General features: G+C 38.3%; 1 protein-coding gene across 1 annotated transcript; it reads right to left on the reverse strand.

Annotated features, from left to right (window-relative positions):
- Positions 1 to 8,546: 8,546 nt before the first annotated feature.
- On the reverse strand, positions 8,547 to 10,541 carry LOC110943766. The gene is made up of 4 exons (XM_022185500.1): positions 9,437 to 10,541; positions 8,865 to 9,007; positions 8,783 to 8,806; positions 8,547 to 8,738 (listed from the first exon to the last, which is right to left on the reverse strand). The coding sequence occupies exons 1-4, from the start codon at positions 10,539 to 10,541 to the stop codon at positions 8,547 to 8,549; spliced, it is 1,464 nt and encodes a 487-aa protein (XP_022041192.1).
- Between the last annotated feature and the right edge of the window lie 3,571 nt (positions 10,542 to 14,112).

Below are 14,112 nucleotides of genomic sequence, written 5' to 3' on the forward strand. Positions count from 1 at the left end.
CAATTTATTAAAAAGGGTGACATGTGTGATTTTACAGATCACGCTAGCCAAGAATGTTAACATGTTTACAGATGTTAACAGAGATTTGAATCTTTTTAACCAGGTTTTACCATATTGGCCAGGCCTTTTAATAAGACATTCAAGCTAGGTTTTACCTTTTTAAGATTCTTATTAAAATGGTAAATCAAAATAATAATTGATATTTTTCATTTATTTGTATATTATGTTCATGCATATAGATAAAATGAAAAACTTAAATTAACCATTTAAATAAAATAGACTAGTACCAGTTTACCCTAAACGGGACTTTTACTCAAATAACATGCCCACGCAGGGGCTAAACCAAATAACAAAACAAACAATCAAACCCACGCAGGGGTTAAATAGAAACAACATACCCACGCAGGGGTAGAACAAGAGAAATATGCCCTCGCCGGAGCAGAGTACAGAAGATAAATGTCCTCGCAGGGACATGAGTAAATACGCTAACAAACAAAGGATTTAATAATCCTTCTTACCTTTACCCTTGATCAAGTCAACCATCTTCTTAAACATTCCGCGGTTGTGTCGGCGATCTTCCCGCATTTCATGTCGCAATTCACGTCGCACATCGTTTATCCCCTGAAGGATTTCTTGAACTTGCGGTGGCGACATCATTGGCGCTGGCGGCGGTGGCTGATACTGCGGTGGTTGAGGAGGCTGCGGCTGCTGGTATCCATGCGATAAGTATCCGAAAGTCGATTGTCCCGTAGCCCAGGGACCTCCAAAAGCACTCTCCTGATTGAGAGGGTTGTAGCCCGAAGCTATCCAGTAAGGATCCCCTGTATAGTCATAACCTGGGGGAAAAGTCGGCTCAAAGGGATTAAATGCGGCCGCGCTAGCATAAGCGGGGATTGGGTTCCCAAAATCCTGTGGTGGTGGTGGCGCGATAGGCGCAGAAGTAACTTCTGAGACGGGATGCGAAGATTCTCCCATCTCTGGCTCCTCATGAAGGGGCGAGTATCGGCTGCTACCCGAATGTGGAGGGGTGCCGATGCGTATCCCTCCTCGTGTGGACATCCGGGCGTTCCTTCCCCTTCGCCTCTGAGGCGGAGGAGGCAAAACCGGAGGTGGTGGCGGCGGCGGAGTGACTACGTCGCGCCAGAAACCCTCTGAAGGATCCTGCTGCTGAAGCTGCTGCTGGGAGTGATGCTGGGAGTGCACGGGAGGGCTGTGGTAGGACTGGTGCATGGGAGAGTTATGGTAACTAGGGGTATAAACCCAGTCGTGCTGCTTGAATCTCTCCTCGAAACTGTCGGGACCATTGTAAGGTGATCCCTTGAACGGTGACCCATCTGAAATCTCAATGGGGTGGTTCGGTGTACCGGACGGTGGCATGGAAGGATCGGTATCCTCATCGACCTCCATCTCGTTGCCACCCGGGAAGTGGTCTTCAGGTCCAAGTGGGTTATGACCCACTGGTTCTCCCAAGTAATCATCCGGGTTGTACAGGCCCTGATAGACAGGTGTTGGGTAATCATAAGGTGACTGGTGAAGAGGAATGTAGGATTGGTGGGAGTTGTGGGGCTCATTTTCAGAATGAGGCCCAAAAGAGTGTGGTAGGGAAGGTGTGGTACTCAGTGATGCTGAGTGTCTGGCGGGTTCAGCGAACGATCTCCAAAGATCTCGGGCATCAGTGTTATGGGATGCTGATGGGGTTCGCCTATGCGAAGGCCCTGCTTCATGGTCATGAGAGGTGGTGAATGCTCCTCGTCCCCTTCCTCGTACACGTGGCGGCATCTTGAACCTGTCAAAAATCAAACAAGTGGCACGACAAGATATATAAGACAAAGTTAGAAAATAAGGAAAAAAAAAATTCGAACATTTCCTAAGTTCTTTGTCTAGACTCGAAAATCGAGGAATGTGCATTTGTGTAACTGAGATTAAACACAGAAGGCTAGTGTTTAATTCACTCAGAGTTGGCTCTGATACCAACCTGTCACACCCCCAATTTCCACGTGTCACCGGTGGGCCCGGTGGAGGGTATGGTGACGTAGTTGGCATCATCATAGACAAACAACACAATATAATAATGCACAGCGGAAGCAGAAATAGATTCATTTCAACTTTAAATAAAATGTAATATTAAATATCACGAGTAGTTGAAACGGATCCACAGGCGGATCAAAAAAATAAGATAATTGTTCAACAGTTTTATTGTCGTCCGAGCTTGCGAGACTATTGTGGACGCTCTAGGAAACAGCCAGCCTAGTACGTGTAGTACCTGCACTTAACCTTTTGGGAAAATACGTCAGTTTACACTGGTAAATACAATTAACTGACTCATTTTGAAAATGATTGAAAATTGATTTGAATGCACATGGCATAAAAATATTTTTATAACTTGGGCTAATTATGCAATATAATCTTGTGAACGAATTACATGTTACTCGTGCGTTCAGTAGCCCGGGATCTTGTCCGGGTTAAAGATTAATAGACACACCACATTAAAGAGTTATACACGACGGGTGTACGCCTACACCCCGTGCTCTGGTCGTGGCCATCTCGTAAGATAATGCCAAGGATATCCGGGACATGGTCATTAACCCCCCAAAGGCTTAAAGTAAAACAAGACTGTTTAAACGAGCCGATCAAAATTATTCAATTGAACACCCAAGGGTGCAAGATTTTTTACGCTCGATCAAGCGGTATTCTATATACCGTAACCCAAGCCCGTATAGGGAAAATAAGTTAAAAGTATTTACCTGAGTAAGTATGAATCACAATTGGCAAGTGAGGGTAGCTTTTACTGGGCCTCCTATTCTGGAACAAAGGTTTATAATAAATTATTAGATTCCTAACGGGTCCTTTATTTAAGCCTAAGCTTAGACCGGTTAGTTTAAGGACGATACGGTTCAAGCGCACGATTAAGCGAAGACCGGATAGAATGTGATTTAGACCCGACAAGTTTGAATACTTGTATAATATGGGTATACTAAATACATTCTGGATTTTGAGACAAAAATGATAACGTTTGACCCGTTTCGGTCAATTTATGCAAACTAGTTACATAAACCGAACCGAGCGCTAAAAGAGCGTTACGGGTAGCCAAAAGAGTCATATGCAAGTTCCCTGAGATAATATGCTTTAAATATGTTATAATATCAGCAAGTTATGTTCTATTATGCCCCGAATGAATTTAAACTCAATTTATGCCTTATAAGGGCATTTTGGTCATTTAAAAGATTATAAAAGGGTTAAATTGGAAGTCTGAGTTACAGGTCTGATTTATACAGTAAATATACTTAATTTGACATATTATAACAGTAGGGTATGACCCATATACAAAACTTATCATTTAAAATCAAACTATGCACCTTAGGGGTATTTTGGTAATTTCACAAGGGCTAAAAATGTCAAAACTGGAAATCTGAGTTCAAAAACTTATACTTACTGTTATTTTATAAAAATATGCTAAATACATCAGTAGGTATAATCCTTATATGTTTAATATGGATATAACGCACACTATGCGTTAAAAACGCTTAGAAAGGCGATTTAGAGCCGTTTCCGGGTTTTTAAAGGAAAGCTGAGATTTTTATATTTCCAGAATGCTCAAAATAATTTATTTAACAAATAAAATCAGTAGAAAAAGGTTTGGGGTCAAAAGGATTTATAAAACTCATTTTATAGCTTAAAAGGTCAAAACCGATATTAACCGAATCAACTTAGCGACCTATGATACGATCAGCCAAAAATTAAATAAAAATCTTCAAAAATCCCAAAATATTATATAACATCAGTGGGTAAAAAGTTTTATACCAAAAAGTGGCCTTAAATAGGTTATACGCTAAATGCGCCGTTTCTTTAACATAAAGCTATAGTTTTACGATATCGGCCATAACTCAAAATCTGGACCTCCAACTGATCTCAAATTTTCGGTGCAACTTTATAAATCAGTAATAAAGATTTCTACTTTTTCACTTTTCCAAAAATCACGTTTTATAACAAAAGGGCAAAATAGTCAACTTTAAGCATAAATCGGAAACATGCATATGAATCGGTTAAGCATGGAATCAAGTTGTAAAATTCCAGAGGGTTAATCATAAATATAAATGTTCTACAATAAGCTCTAATGCAGATCTCAAACATGCATGCACGGATCCGAATCGATAGTCAAAGAAAAAGTCGTTTTGTAAGACTTTCGGTTCCAATCCGGGCTTATACTAAAGATTGTCGAGTTGATCATGATAAAACACATTCTTACATTCATTATAAAGTTATTTTTGATGATCAAACTGATTGCATGTCATCTACATTACCATTTATGCTAGATTTTACAAAAACAAGTTCTGTTGACTTTTTAAGAACAACTTTGACTCGACAAATAGCATGCTTAGAGTGGGAATCAGAAAATACCCTTTTGAGGGTTTGTTTCCCACATAAATACCAACATTTAGGTACTTTCAATTTGAGAAATGACTGAGCCATTTTCGTTTAATTGAAAAGTCAAACTATAACTATGACGGATTGACTTTTGGCTAAAAATCTATGCTAGAACGAATTAGAGGAAGTTATGGATGCTTACAAGAGTCCTAATGAAGCTTAGATAGGACTTGGAAGTAGCCTTGTCGATCAGAATGCTCCTGGAATGCCTTGTGAATTCTTGCAAGTTTGCTAGTGTTCTTGTTTACTACTCAAGACCCTCAAAGGTGATGAATTTGATCTGATTTATGGAGGTTTCAGGTGTTGTAAGAAGCCCCCAGGTGTCCCAACATGCATGGCATTCGATTGGTGCAAAAGGGAGGTGATGCTAGCTGTTAAACACTCACAATTCGGACCAAAATAGCAGCTGATCGCGAAAACTGGAGCTGGGCGCTGGGTCGCGGCCTGCGTAAGGCCTCAGGCGGGCGCCTAGGGTCTGCAGCTCCAAACTTTGATCATTTGTTGCAGTTTTGGTCCCTGTTCTTTACACGCGAGGTTTTTGCAGTATATCTTGACTCGTAAACCTTCAAATCTGATTTTTAAGAACCTTGGGACATTTACCAACATGGTAATGTCCTCGGTTAACTTTGCGCTCACCCGAAAAGTCATGAAATTCGACGTTGACGCTTTTAACCCCTCAAGTACGGTTTTGGCCATAACTTTCTCATACGATAACGAAACTTCATGAAATTTTTACCACAAATTCTAGTGAGTATATTTTATCATTACAAAGCTTCGGGGCTGCCAAAAGATCACTCATAGGTATAAATTCAACATGTTGACACTTTTAGTCCCTATAGTTTGTAATTCCTCACTTTCGTGCATTTTCCGCTTCGTATGATCCATGATCTATCCGTTTAGGGTTATTAACACCATGTAGGGTTATTATAGAGTCTATTTATCCATTGTTGACACTTTGGACCCTTACGTTCCATAGTTTTCACTATTTGTCAATTTTAGTCCCTCTAAAGTATGTTTTCGCATATCCAATGCCCATGACACGTGTCAATGCATTATTGGACGTAATTTTTCGAGGTGTTACAGCTTTTGCACCAAATTTACCGTCTGGATCAATGAATGTGCATAGTGATCCAAATGGTTCTAAAAATTTCAGATTTGGTTTGTAAAGATGTAGTAGTTCAAAACAAGTTTTCTTGTACTTCTTCACCGTAAGAACTCGATTGAGCGTGTAACATGCCGTAGCAACCACTTCACTCCAAAAATATACCTGTAACTTTGAATCTGCTAGCATGGTACAAGCTGTTTCGATCAACGTACGATTTTTCCTTTCTGCAACACCGTTTTGTTGAGGAGTATACGGTGCGCTAAATTCATGAAGAATTCCTTTATCATTGCAAAATTTGAGCATATAGTTGTTCTTGAATTCCGTGCCATTGTCGCTTCGAATACGTCTGATCGGCAGTTTGTAAACATTCTCCATCTTTCTGAATAACTTCATCAAAGAATCAAACATTTCGTCTTTTCTCTCTAGAAACAACACCCATGAAAATCTTGTAAGGTCGTCAGTAACAACTAAACAATATAGGTCTCCACTTATGCTTTTCACATTTACCGGTCCAAAAAGATCCATATGGAGTCTTTCGAGCGGTAATCTGATGGAGTTCAAGAGCTTTTTCGGATGTGATTTCTTCGTCTTCTTCCCTTTCTTGCATTCAATACAGTCATCGTTAAGATGGAAGCTTTTCAAATTTACACCTTCTACAAGGTCATTATGAACTAAAAAGTTCATCTTTCGCACATGAATATGCCCCATTTTACGATGCCACACGATGGATTCTTTTTCTGTTGCCTTCATCTTACTCACAAAACATTGAGCCTTTTCATCTGTCGTTGTTGCAACGCTCATATCTAGTATGTAGAGATCATTTCACGAGGAGCGCGCATCAACACCATTTCTTCAGGTATCTTAAACCCTGGTTTAAGAATCAGACATTCATCCTTTGTGAAATGAACAGTGAATGACTTGTCACATATCTGAGAAATGCTTAACAGATTATTTTCTAACTCAGCAATGTAATTCACTTTTTCGAATGAGACGACCCCGTTAGTAAGTATTCCTTCTCCAACAATTCTTCCACCTTGAGTTCCAGCAAACACGACATAACCTCCAATGATTGATTTGACGTCGTATAAAAGTGCTAGCATCCCTGTCATGTGCCTTGAGGCGCCGCTATCCATTATCCATTTAGAAATGATAGACCTTGGAAGCCCCTAAACACATCAAAAGACATTTACTTAAACAATGATACCCAAGATTTTTCAACATTTGGTATACTACCAAAGACAATATCATGAGCTACTTTGTCAAGTTTTGGAATGTTAAAAACAACATTTGGAACATCAGATTCTGGTTTGGATTTTAGAGTTCCTTCCTTGATAGGTGGGAATTCTTCAATCAACTTATCTAACTCAAACTCAATTTTCTCATTGTTGGTTGCAAAAATTTTTGGATCAGATTTTAAAACCTCTTCCGTTTTCTTTTCTTCAAAAGAACGTTTAGGTTTCTCCACCCATGATTGACTTTGGGAAGTCTTTGTTTTAGGATAAACCTTTGAAGTCTTTTGTGATTTTGAAGATTCACCAATTTCAAAAGTTGATTTTGGTTTGTCCTCAGGCTTCAATGATTCACCGCGTTTAAGAATACGCACGGGGGATACCATAGGTGATTTTCCCTTAACATCCCTTGAAATTTTCGGTTTTGGTTTATGGAAAACTGGTTTTATTATCTTTTTGACACATTGTTTGGCCATGTAACCAATTTCATTGCACCGATAACAGATTCTTTTGTCATATTCAACAAAAGTGGATCTGTCGGTCTCGTCTCTTATCTTTTTGGCCGCAATAAATTGTCAATTGCTTGCTTACTAAAGATATAATCCTTTTCGACTTCTGTATTATTACCAGCGACAAATACATCACTCAAATTTTCTTTTGGCTTAACTTCTTTCTTAGCCATTTTCTTTTCAAAACCAACACCTTTCTTTTTGAAATTATTACCATGTCTCTTGTTACCATTGTTACCCACCCATTCATTCTTCTTTCCCGGGTTGTTTGCCAGTTGTTGGTTAAAAAAAGATTTTTTCGGTTTTGATAGAAATGAGTTGTTGTTGACTTCTGAAATATCAATTTCCACAAGTTTAAAAACTTTTTCAACATTTTCCAGGTTCGTATTCTGAATCGGATACTCAAAATCAGTATATAGTTTGTCAGTTCCGGTCATCGTGTAAACCACAATGATCGAATCGTCATCCAAAACTTTATCTGATTTTGGGATAAACTTATCAAGAAAGTTTCCGTCATCTTCAGAATCTGAACTGGAATTCTCAAAATGAGTTTTGACTGTTTCGAAATCCTAGTTACCACTCTCTTCATCCAACACTTGGTCTACAACTGTTTTAACCAGTTGTGACTCGTTGTCGGTGTCAGACGAAGAGAATGTAACATCTATGTTTTCCGGTAACTCGTTCTCTTTTATTCTCAGTTTGAGATTCAATGCCTTTTCCACCCCATCTGGATATTTCTGAGTATAATGATTCCCATTAGGGGTGGAACATTTTTGAAAGTTGGTTTAGCTTCAGTTTGTTGAGGAACGATCTGATCAATCACATATGAAGATGAAACATAACTGATCAACTTTTTGTCGACTCTTTCTGTCTCAATGCGTATTAGTTCAAGTTCCTTCTTTAGAGATGTGTTTTTGTCCAGATGGATGTTAATCGACATTTGCTTTTCCATGACCGTAGCTTTGAGCAAACTAAGAATTTTATCATTTTCCGAACTCTCAGTTTGAATCGCTTTAATTGATCGTGATAGAGTGTCATAAGCTTCTTTAACATCATTAAAATCAAATTTTAATTTGTCGTGAAACTTTTTGAACTCTTGAAACTGTTTGTCTTTTTCAAGACAATCCATGCATGGTTTTAAATGGTTTTTGCATGGCGTTCAGGAATTGGATCAACCTTTTCAAAAGCATTTTCTTGTTTGTCATTTTTACTTTCCGATTTACCAAACTCTCCGGACTCAAACTCAGATTTCTCTCCGGATTCGGACTTCACATTTTCTTATTTCCCATCGGACTCGGACTTCTCATTTGACTCCTTTTCAATTGACACTGACTTTTGAGTTGCATCTTTGGTCCCATTGTTATCAGAAGGTGTTTTAGTTTGTTCTACCTCTTGCAGCTTGACCATAAGAGCTTTGTCTGCTATTTCTTTCAAAGTCTCTTCATTCATTTCCTTTGCAACATCAATGATCTATTGAACCGGAGTTTGTTCAACTTCGTACTGTGGGCAGAAACCCATAGTCGGTTCACTAAAGAAACCTGCAAAAGAATCAAACACATTAGAAGGCATTATAGATTTAAATGCATTAGTAATAACCTCCTGTTCAGACTGATAATAGTAGACCGCTGCTGCTGCCTCTTCTAGTTCTGCATAACTTTCCTCAGTCATCATTTCACTGACTTCTTCAACTTCAGGAATACATTCTTCAACAATTTCAGCCATCATTGCAAGACCTCCTCCTGGAATGTACTTATCCCAACTGAAACCTTCTGGAATCTTTTCATCATCTTGATTCACCAAAAGAGCTTTTTCTGTTTGTCTGGATGCATTGTCCTCAATTTGAGGTCTTGGATTGAATGGTTGTTGACTGTTTTTATGACAAATGGCCTGTCGGTAATAATCGTTGGCGAATGGATTTCGGTGGTTATTAACTTCTCTGTTCGGACATTCACGCTTGAAATGCCCCTTTTCTTTACACTTGAAGCAAGTAACCTTTGATTTGTAGAATCCATGTTTAGGATCAGGACCTTCGAGACTACTTCTTCCTGTAATTTCCATGAACCTTTGAGCTCTTCTCACAATGCTCGCCATACCGCATTTTATGTCGATGAGTTCTAGTTCCTCTGGATCAATTTGATCGTAATCTTCTTTTGTCATGTCTGGATTACCAATTCTTCCGGCTACTAGACTTTCGTAAGACTCAAGTACAGAAGCTAGAAATGCTATATGCTGCTTTGCGGCTGTCTCGGTAAAATCTTGACCATTTTTGATGTTAACAGCGATATTGCACAGTATCCCATGACTATAACTCTGATTGTTCGAACCTGAAGAACTTTGAGAAGACACCTGTTCTTGAAAATTCTGAACCTTAGGATTCGGTTCGTAATTTGGAAACGGTGAAACGTTGTTGTTAGGCATGCTTTGAGATATTCCTGATGAAGAATCTGCACTGAATGCCGTTTGAATCTTTGGACTCGGAGTAGATGTGGCAGATGAGCTTCCTTTGTAGTAAAGCTGAACGTCTTGTTGTACGTTTGCAGATTTCATTTTACTCATCTTTCGCATTTCAAGCTCTTGAGCTTCAATTCTCTCAACAAACATACTCAGATTGAAACCCACGTATTCCAAGTTGTTCTTCAAAACCAATAAGAACGTACCCCACACTTCTTGTGGTAGTGCGTTAGCCAACTTATCAACCAACTCTTCATTTGTTTTGTCGATACTCAAACGTTTCATCTCCAGTACCAAGTGACAATACCTCTCAATTAACTCTTTTGTTGATTCTCCACTGATAGCAGTAAATATGTCGAATTCTTTTTTCAGTAGTGCCTTTTTGCTTTTGATCATTGCAGCACTCCCAAGAAATTTGAGTTTAAGAGCATTCCAAATAGATTGTGTGTCATTCTGATGTTGTAACAGTACCAAAATATCTTCCTTAATTGCCTGTTGCAATATGCTGACCATCTTCTTCTCGGCTTTAAAACTTTCTGCTTCAGCTGGAGTTAACTTGTTAAGTGTTTTCGGAAGACCAGCTTCATTCGTAGGAATTACATATTTTGTTTCAACTTTCAGCCAACATTCGAGGTGATTCGCCTGAACCCACGTGCGAAATCTATCTTGCCACCCCGAATACTCTTCAATGTTGAGCAGTTTCGATGATTTTTGCATGGTTCCTAGCTCGTTCTCCATGTTTACATTCTGCGCTATACTCGCTGGAGTTTGAACAGTCATACCTCCTCTGAAAAACGCCTTGTAAAACTCTTGGTTGTCCATTTTTTACTTTGAAAAATGTTTCGAAAAATTTTCAAGTTTTGAAAAATCAAACTTTCAAGCTAACTGAACTTTCAAACTTTCTGGACTTTCAAACGAACTGAACCTTTCAAACGAACTGAAGGTTTTCAAATGACCTGGATGTTTTCAAATGACCTGGATGTTTTAAAACGACCTGGAATGTCCACTTCGTGCGAGATGACACAATTTGTTTTAAAAAAGATTCCAGTTCGTGCGAGTTGATAGATTCACACGATCTGGATACTCACTTCGTGCGAACTGATAAACTTTTTTGAAAATTTCAAGCGACCTGATCCAATTCGTGCGAACTGGACTAGGTTTTCAAACGGTTTGGCAAAAACTCATGCGATCTGGTCAGTTTCACACGATCTGAGCATCATTTTCATACGAAGTGAACATTTTTGACAATTTGGATCAGTTTTAGTTCGATTTATGGTCTGTAACTTTGTAGGATTGTTTAAAATGGTGTTTTACACATAATATCCAAAATTCAGTCCATTTTGTCCGTGAATTCGTCTAAAAATCCAAGAAAGAGTAGAAGTAGATGATTCTAAACCATTCAAACACTGATATCAGCAGATTTGACTCATCCTGAGCTCTGATAGCACTTGTAGGATCGATGAATCGACCAAAACGAGTCGGTCTGAGTCAAATCTGGTCTCTAGAAAGGCGGAAACAGACTAGAAACCTTGCATCCGTGCTAGAATAGGAGTAGAAGAGTAAAAAGTCACTTTAAACATGTTTTCCATTGATTATAAACGTTCAGGTACAGAGAGAATTCGTCAGCACTTCGTTTGGAGATTCTCTGGAAAGTTCCAAATGAAAAACACAACACACCTATTTATAGGATCTCCAGTTCGCACCAAATATGAAGCTCAGTCCGCACGAACTGGTTAACTTCACTTCATGCGACCTGGACCTTCCAGGTCGTGCGAACTGGACTCTACACATAAACTTTACATTTTAAACACAATTACATAAACTTGACACGACACAGACTGATGACGTAGGCGATGGACATTATGCATCAACAGATCCCTTTCATATATATATATATATATATATATATATATATATATATGTGTGTGTGTGTGTGTGTGTGTGTGTGTGTGTGTGTGTGTGTGAGAGTTAATTTCTCGGATGGTCTCTGTGGTTTTTCATTTTTTCATCTTTAGTCCTCACCTTTTCAAAATAGCATATTTGTTCCCTGTGGTTAGCTCATGTGTTAATCGGATAGTTACTAAAGTGGAAAAACATTGGTTTTCTCAGTTAAGTTTATGTAAAATGACTAAAATAGCCATGTATATTTTAAGACTGGAGGGTATGGTGACCGAGGATGGGCCGCCACGTCACCGGAAGTGAGGATAGGCCTAAAGGAGATGGACCAAGGGGGTGGAGGATGAGCCCCTTTATGTATATATATGTATGTATGTATAGGTATATGTGAGAGAAGGAGGCACGGCGAGATCGTCGTGTGGGAGCCGGTTGGGACGAGCCGGGCTGAGGGGGGCGGTGTGGGGGACCGGCGCCGGGCCAGGCCGAGCCTAAGCCAGCCCCCATACCCTTTAGTCTAAAAGAAAAAAATTAAATAATATACTTAACTAAACGGGCCCACTAATTTTATTAGATTATAAAACTTTAACTCCTTATATTAAACATAAGCATAAACCCAGCTTCACCAGAGATGATGAAGACCACCGCATTTGTTTCCATCGAATGTGAAGCCACGATCAAACACCTTGTCATTGATGGTTGAAACCCCCACCCTCACACACCTTCATCGGCACCTCCACCACACCTTTGCCGACTACACTTTCACCACCTAAAATTGTCGACAACGAACCTTTACCTCCGGGGACCAAATCACCCGAAAATTCATCAATTCCAAATCTGTCAATCTCCGATTAGGAACAACATAGAATCTAAAACTAGACATAAAAGTGTGACCTCCACAAATATTTCGGCATCGTCAATGACGAACTTCATGACGGAGTTAATTATGAGAGCAGGTGGAGGTTTTACTGAATTAAAAGTGTGATGATGACGGATCCAGATACGATGGATTGTGTCTATGAGCAACAGACCAATGTTAGTCGTCGAGGCCAGATAATAATGAGGTTGCCAGAAGATTGCCGGACGTGAAGGATGAAGAAGATTGGAGCCTGATGTTTGATTTGCTTAATTGTGGGCTTTATGTTTTTTATTCATATACGTATTTTATTTTTTATTTTTAAAAGGTTGACCCCACTAATTTAATTTTAATTTCCCTTTGTACTTTTAATATAAGGGCATTTTAGTAATTTCATAAACTTAACTGAGTTAATTTAACATGTGTTACTGCCAAAGACCATCCGAGTAACAAACAATCAAACCATAGGGAACATACATATAATTTTAGAAATTTAGGGACTAAATGTGAAAAACTGAAAAACGACAGAGACCATCCGAGTTATTAACTCTATATATGATGTATGAGACAATAGCATTTTAATATACCAAAAGTTAAAGAACTTTTTTTGCTTTAATGTATAAAGTATAATTCGAAATGAGGGTAAATTAGTTTTTTTATACAATAATTACACTTTAACAATCTTATCTTGATTACACCTTAATCCTATATCTTTAACCAAAAATACAGATAATTAGTTAATAGTTATATTTTATCCTCTTATAAAAAAACTAACCACCCCTACGATTTTTAAAAAGCTATAACTTTATTATGTGTTAATATATTTTTTTTATATCACACCATAAATTTTTTATTCTCTTTAATTTGAGTATAATATTGCTATAGTTATTTTAATTAAAAAATTGATATGTTGAGTGATCAACCAAAACTTGAATTAACCGAAAAACGATTAACTGAAATCCGAATTAACCAAAACCAGTCATTCATTGAATATTTTTGTACCATCATTTAACCAAAATTAATCGAACCGAACCATTTATGTTTTCATATATTTCTAGTGTTTTGTAACACCCTTATCAAATAAATCGAAATTCTAACAATATTTCGCATATGAAAGAATTTATATGTGATTATACCTTCGTATGATAAAACAAGTTTATTAAAACTTTATAAAAAAAAATAAACAATTCAACGTGTTATCATTGATTGTCATCCGGTACTCCAATTATAACCTACATACCATAAATTGTGATATACGTTAATTATATGAAATCTATAACTAATCTAGCTAAGCCCGGAAGCTCAATACGATAACCAGGTAACTCGTCTGGGTTATGCCTTAAAAGCAACTGATAACCCAGATGATCAAGTAACCCGTCTGGGTTATGCCTTAAAAGCAACTGCTAACCCAGATGGCCAGATAACTCGTCTGGGTTATGCCCTAAAAGCAACTGATAACCCAGACATAGATTTAACAAGTCTGGGTTACAAAAGTTGACCACTTTTCTCCTTTTTAGTAAACGCTGCGTAACTGCTCCGATATTTATCCGTTTAGCTTGAAACTTGTTTCTAATTGACCGTAATATATTTGCCTACATTATAACCCCTAATATTTAACCCGAGTTCATAAATTTTATGATTTAC

The sequence above is a fragment of the Helianthus annuus genome, chromosome 5 (genome assembly GCF_002127325.2).
Source record: "Helianthus annuus cultivar XRQ/B chromosome 5, HanXRQr2.0-SUNRISE, whole genome shotgun sequence".
Taxonomy (NCBI): Eukaryota; Viridiplantae; Streptophyta; class Magnoliopsida; order Asterales; family Asteraceae; genus Helianthus; species Helianthus annuus.

What these genes read in the sequence shown, in the direction of transcription:
- LOC110943766 (XM_022185500.1), bottom strand. Translation starts at nt 10,541, where the DNA reads ATGGACAACCAAGAGTTTTACAAGGCGTTTTTCAGAGGAGGTATGACT. An exon ending in TCTAGTAGCCGGAAGAATTG is followed by an intron (nt 9,008 to 9,436) that starts GTAATCCAGACA and finishes AGTACATTCCAG; the next exon opens with GAGGAGGTCTTGCAATGATG. An exon ending in ATTATCAGTCTGAACAGGAG is followed by an intron (nt 8,807 to 8,864) that starts GTTATTACTAAT and finishes ATTCTTTTGCAG; the next exon opens with GTTTCTTTAGTGAACCGACT.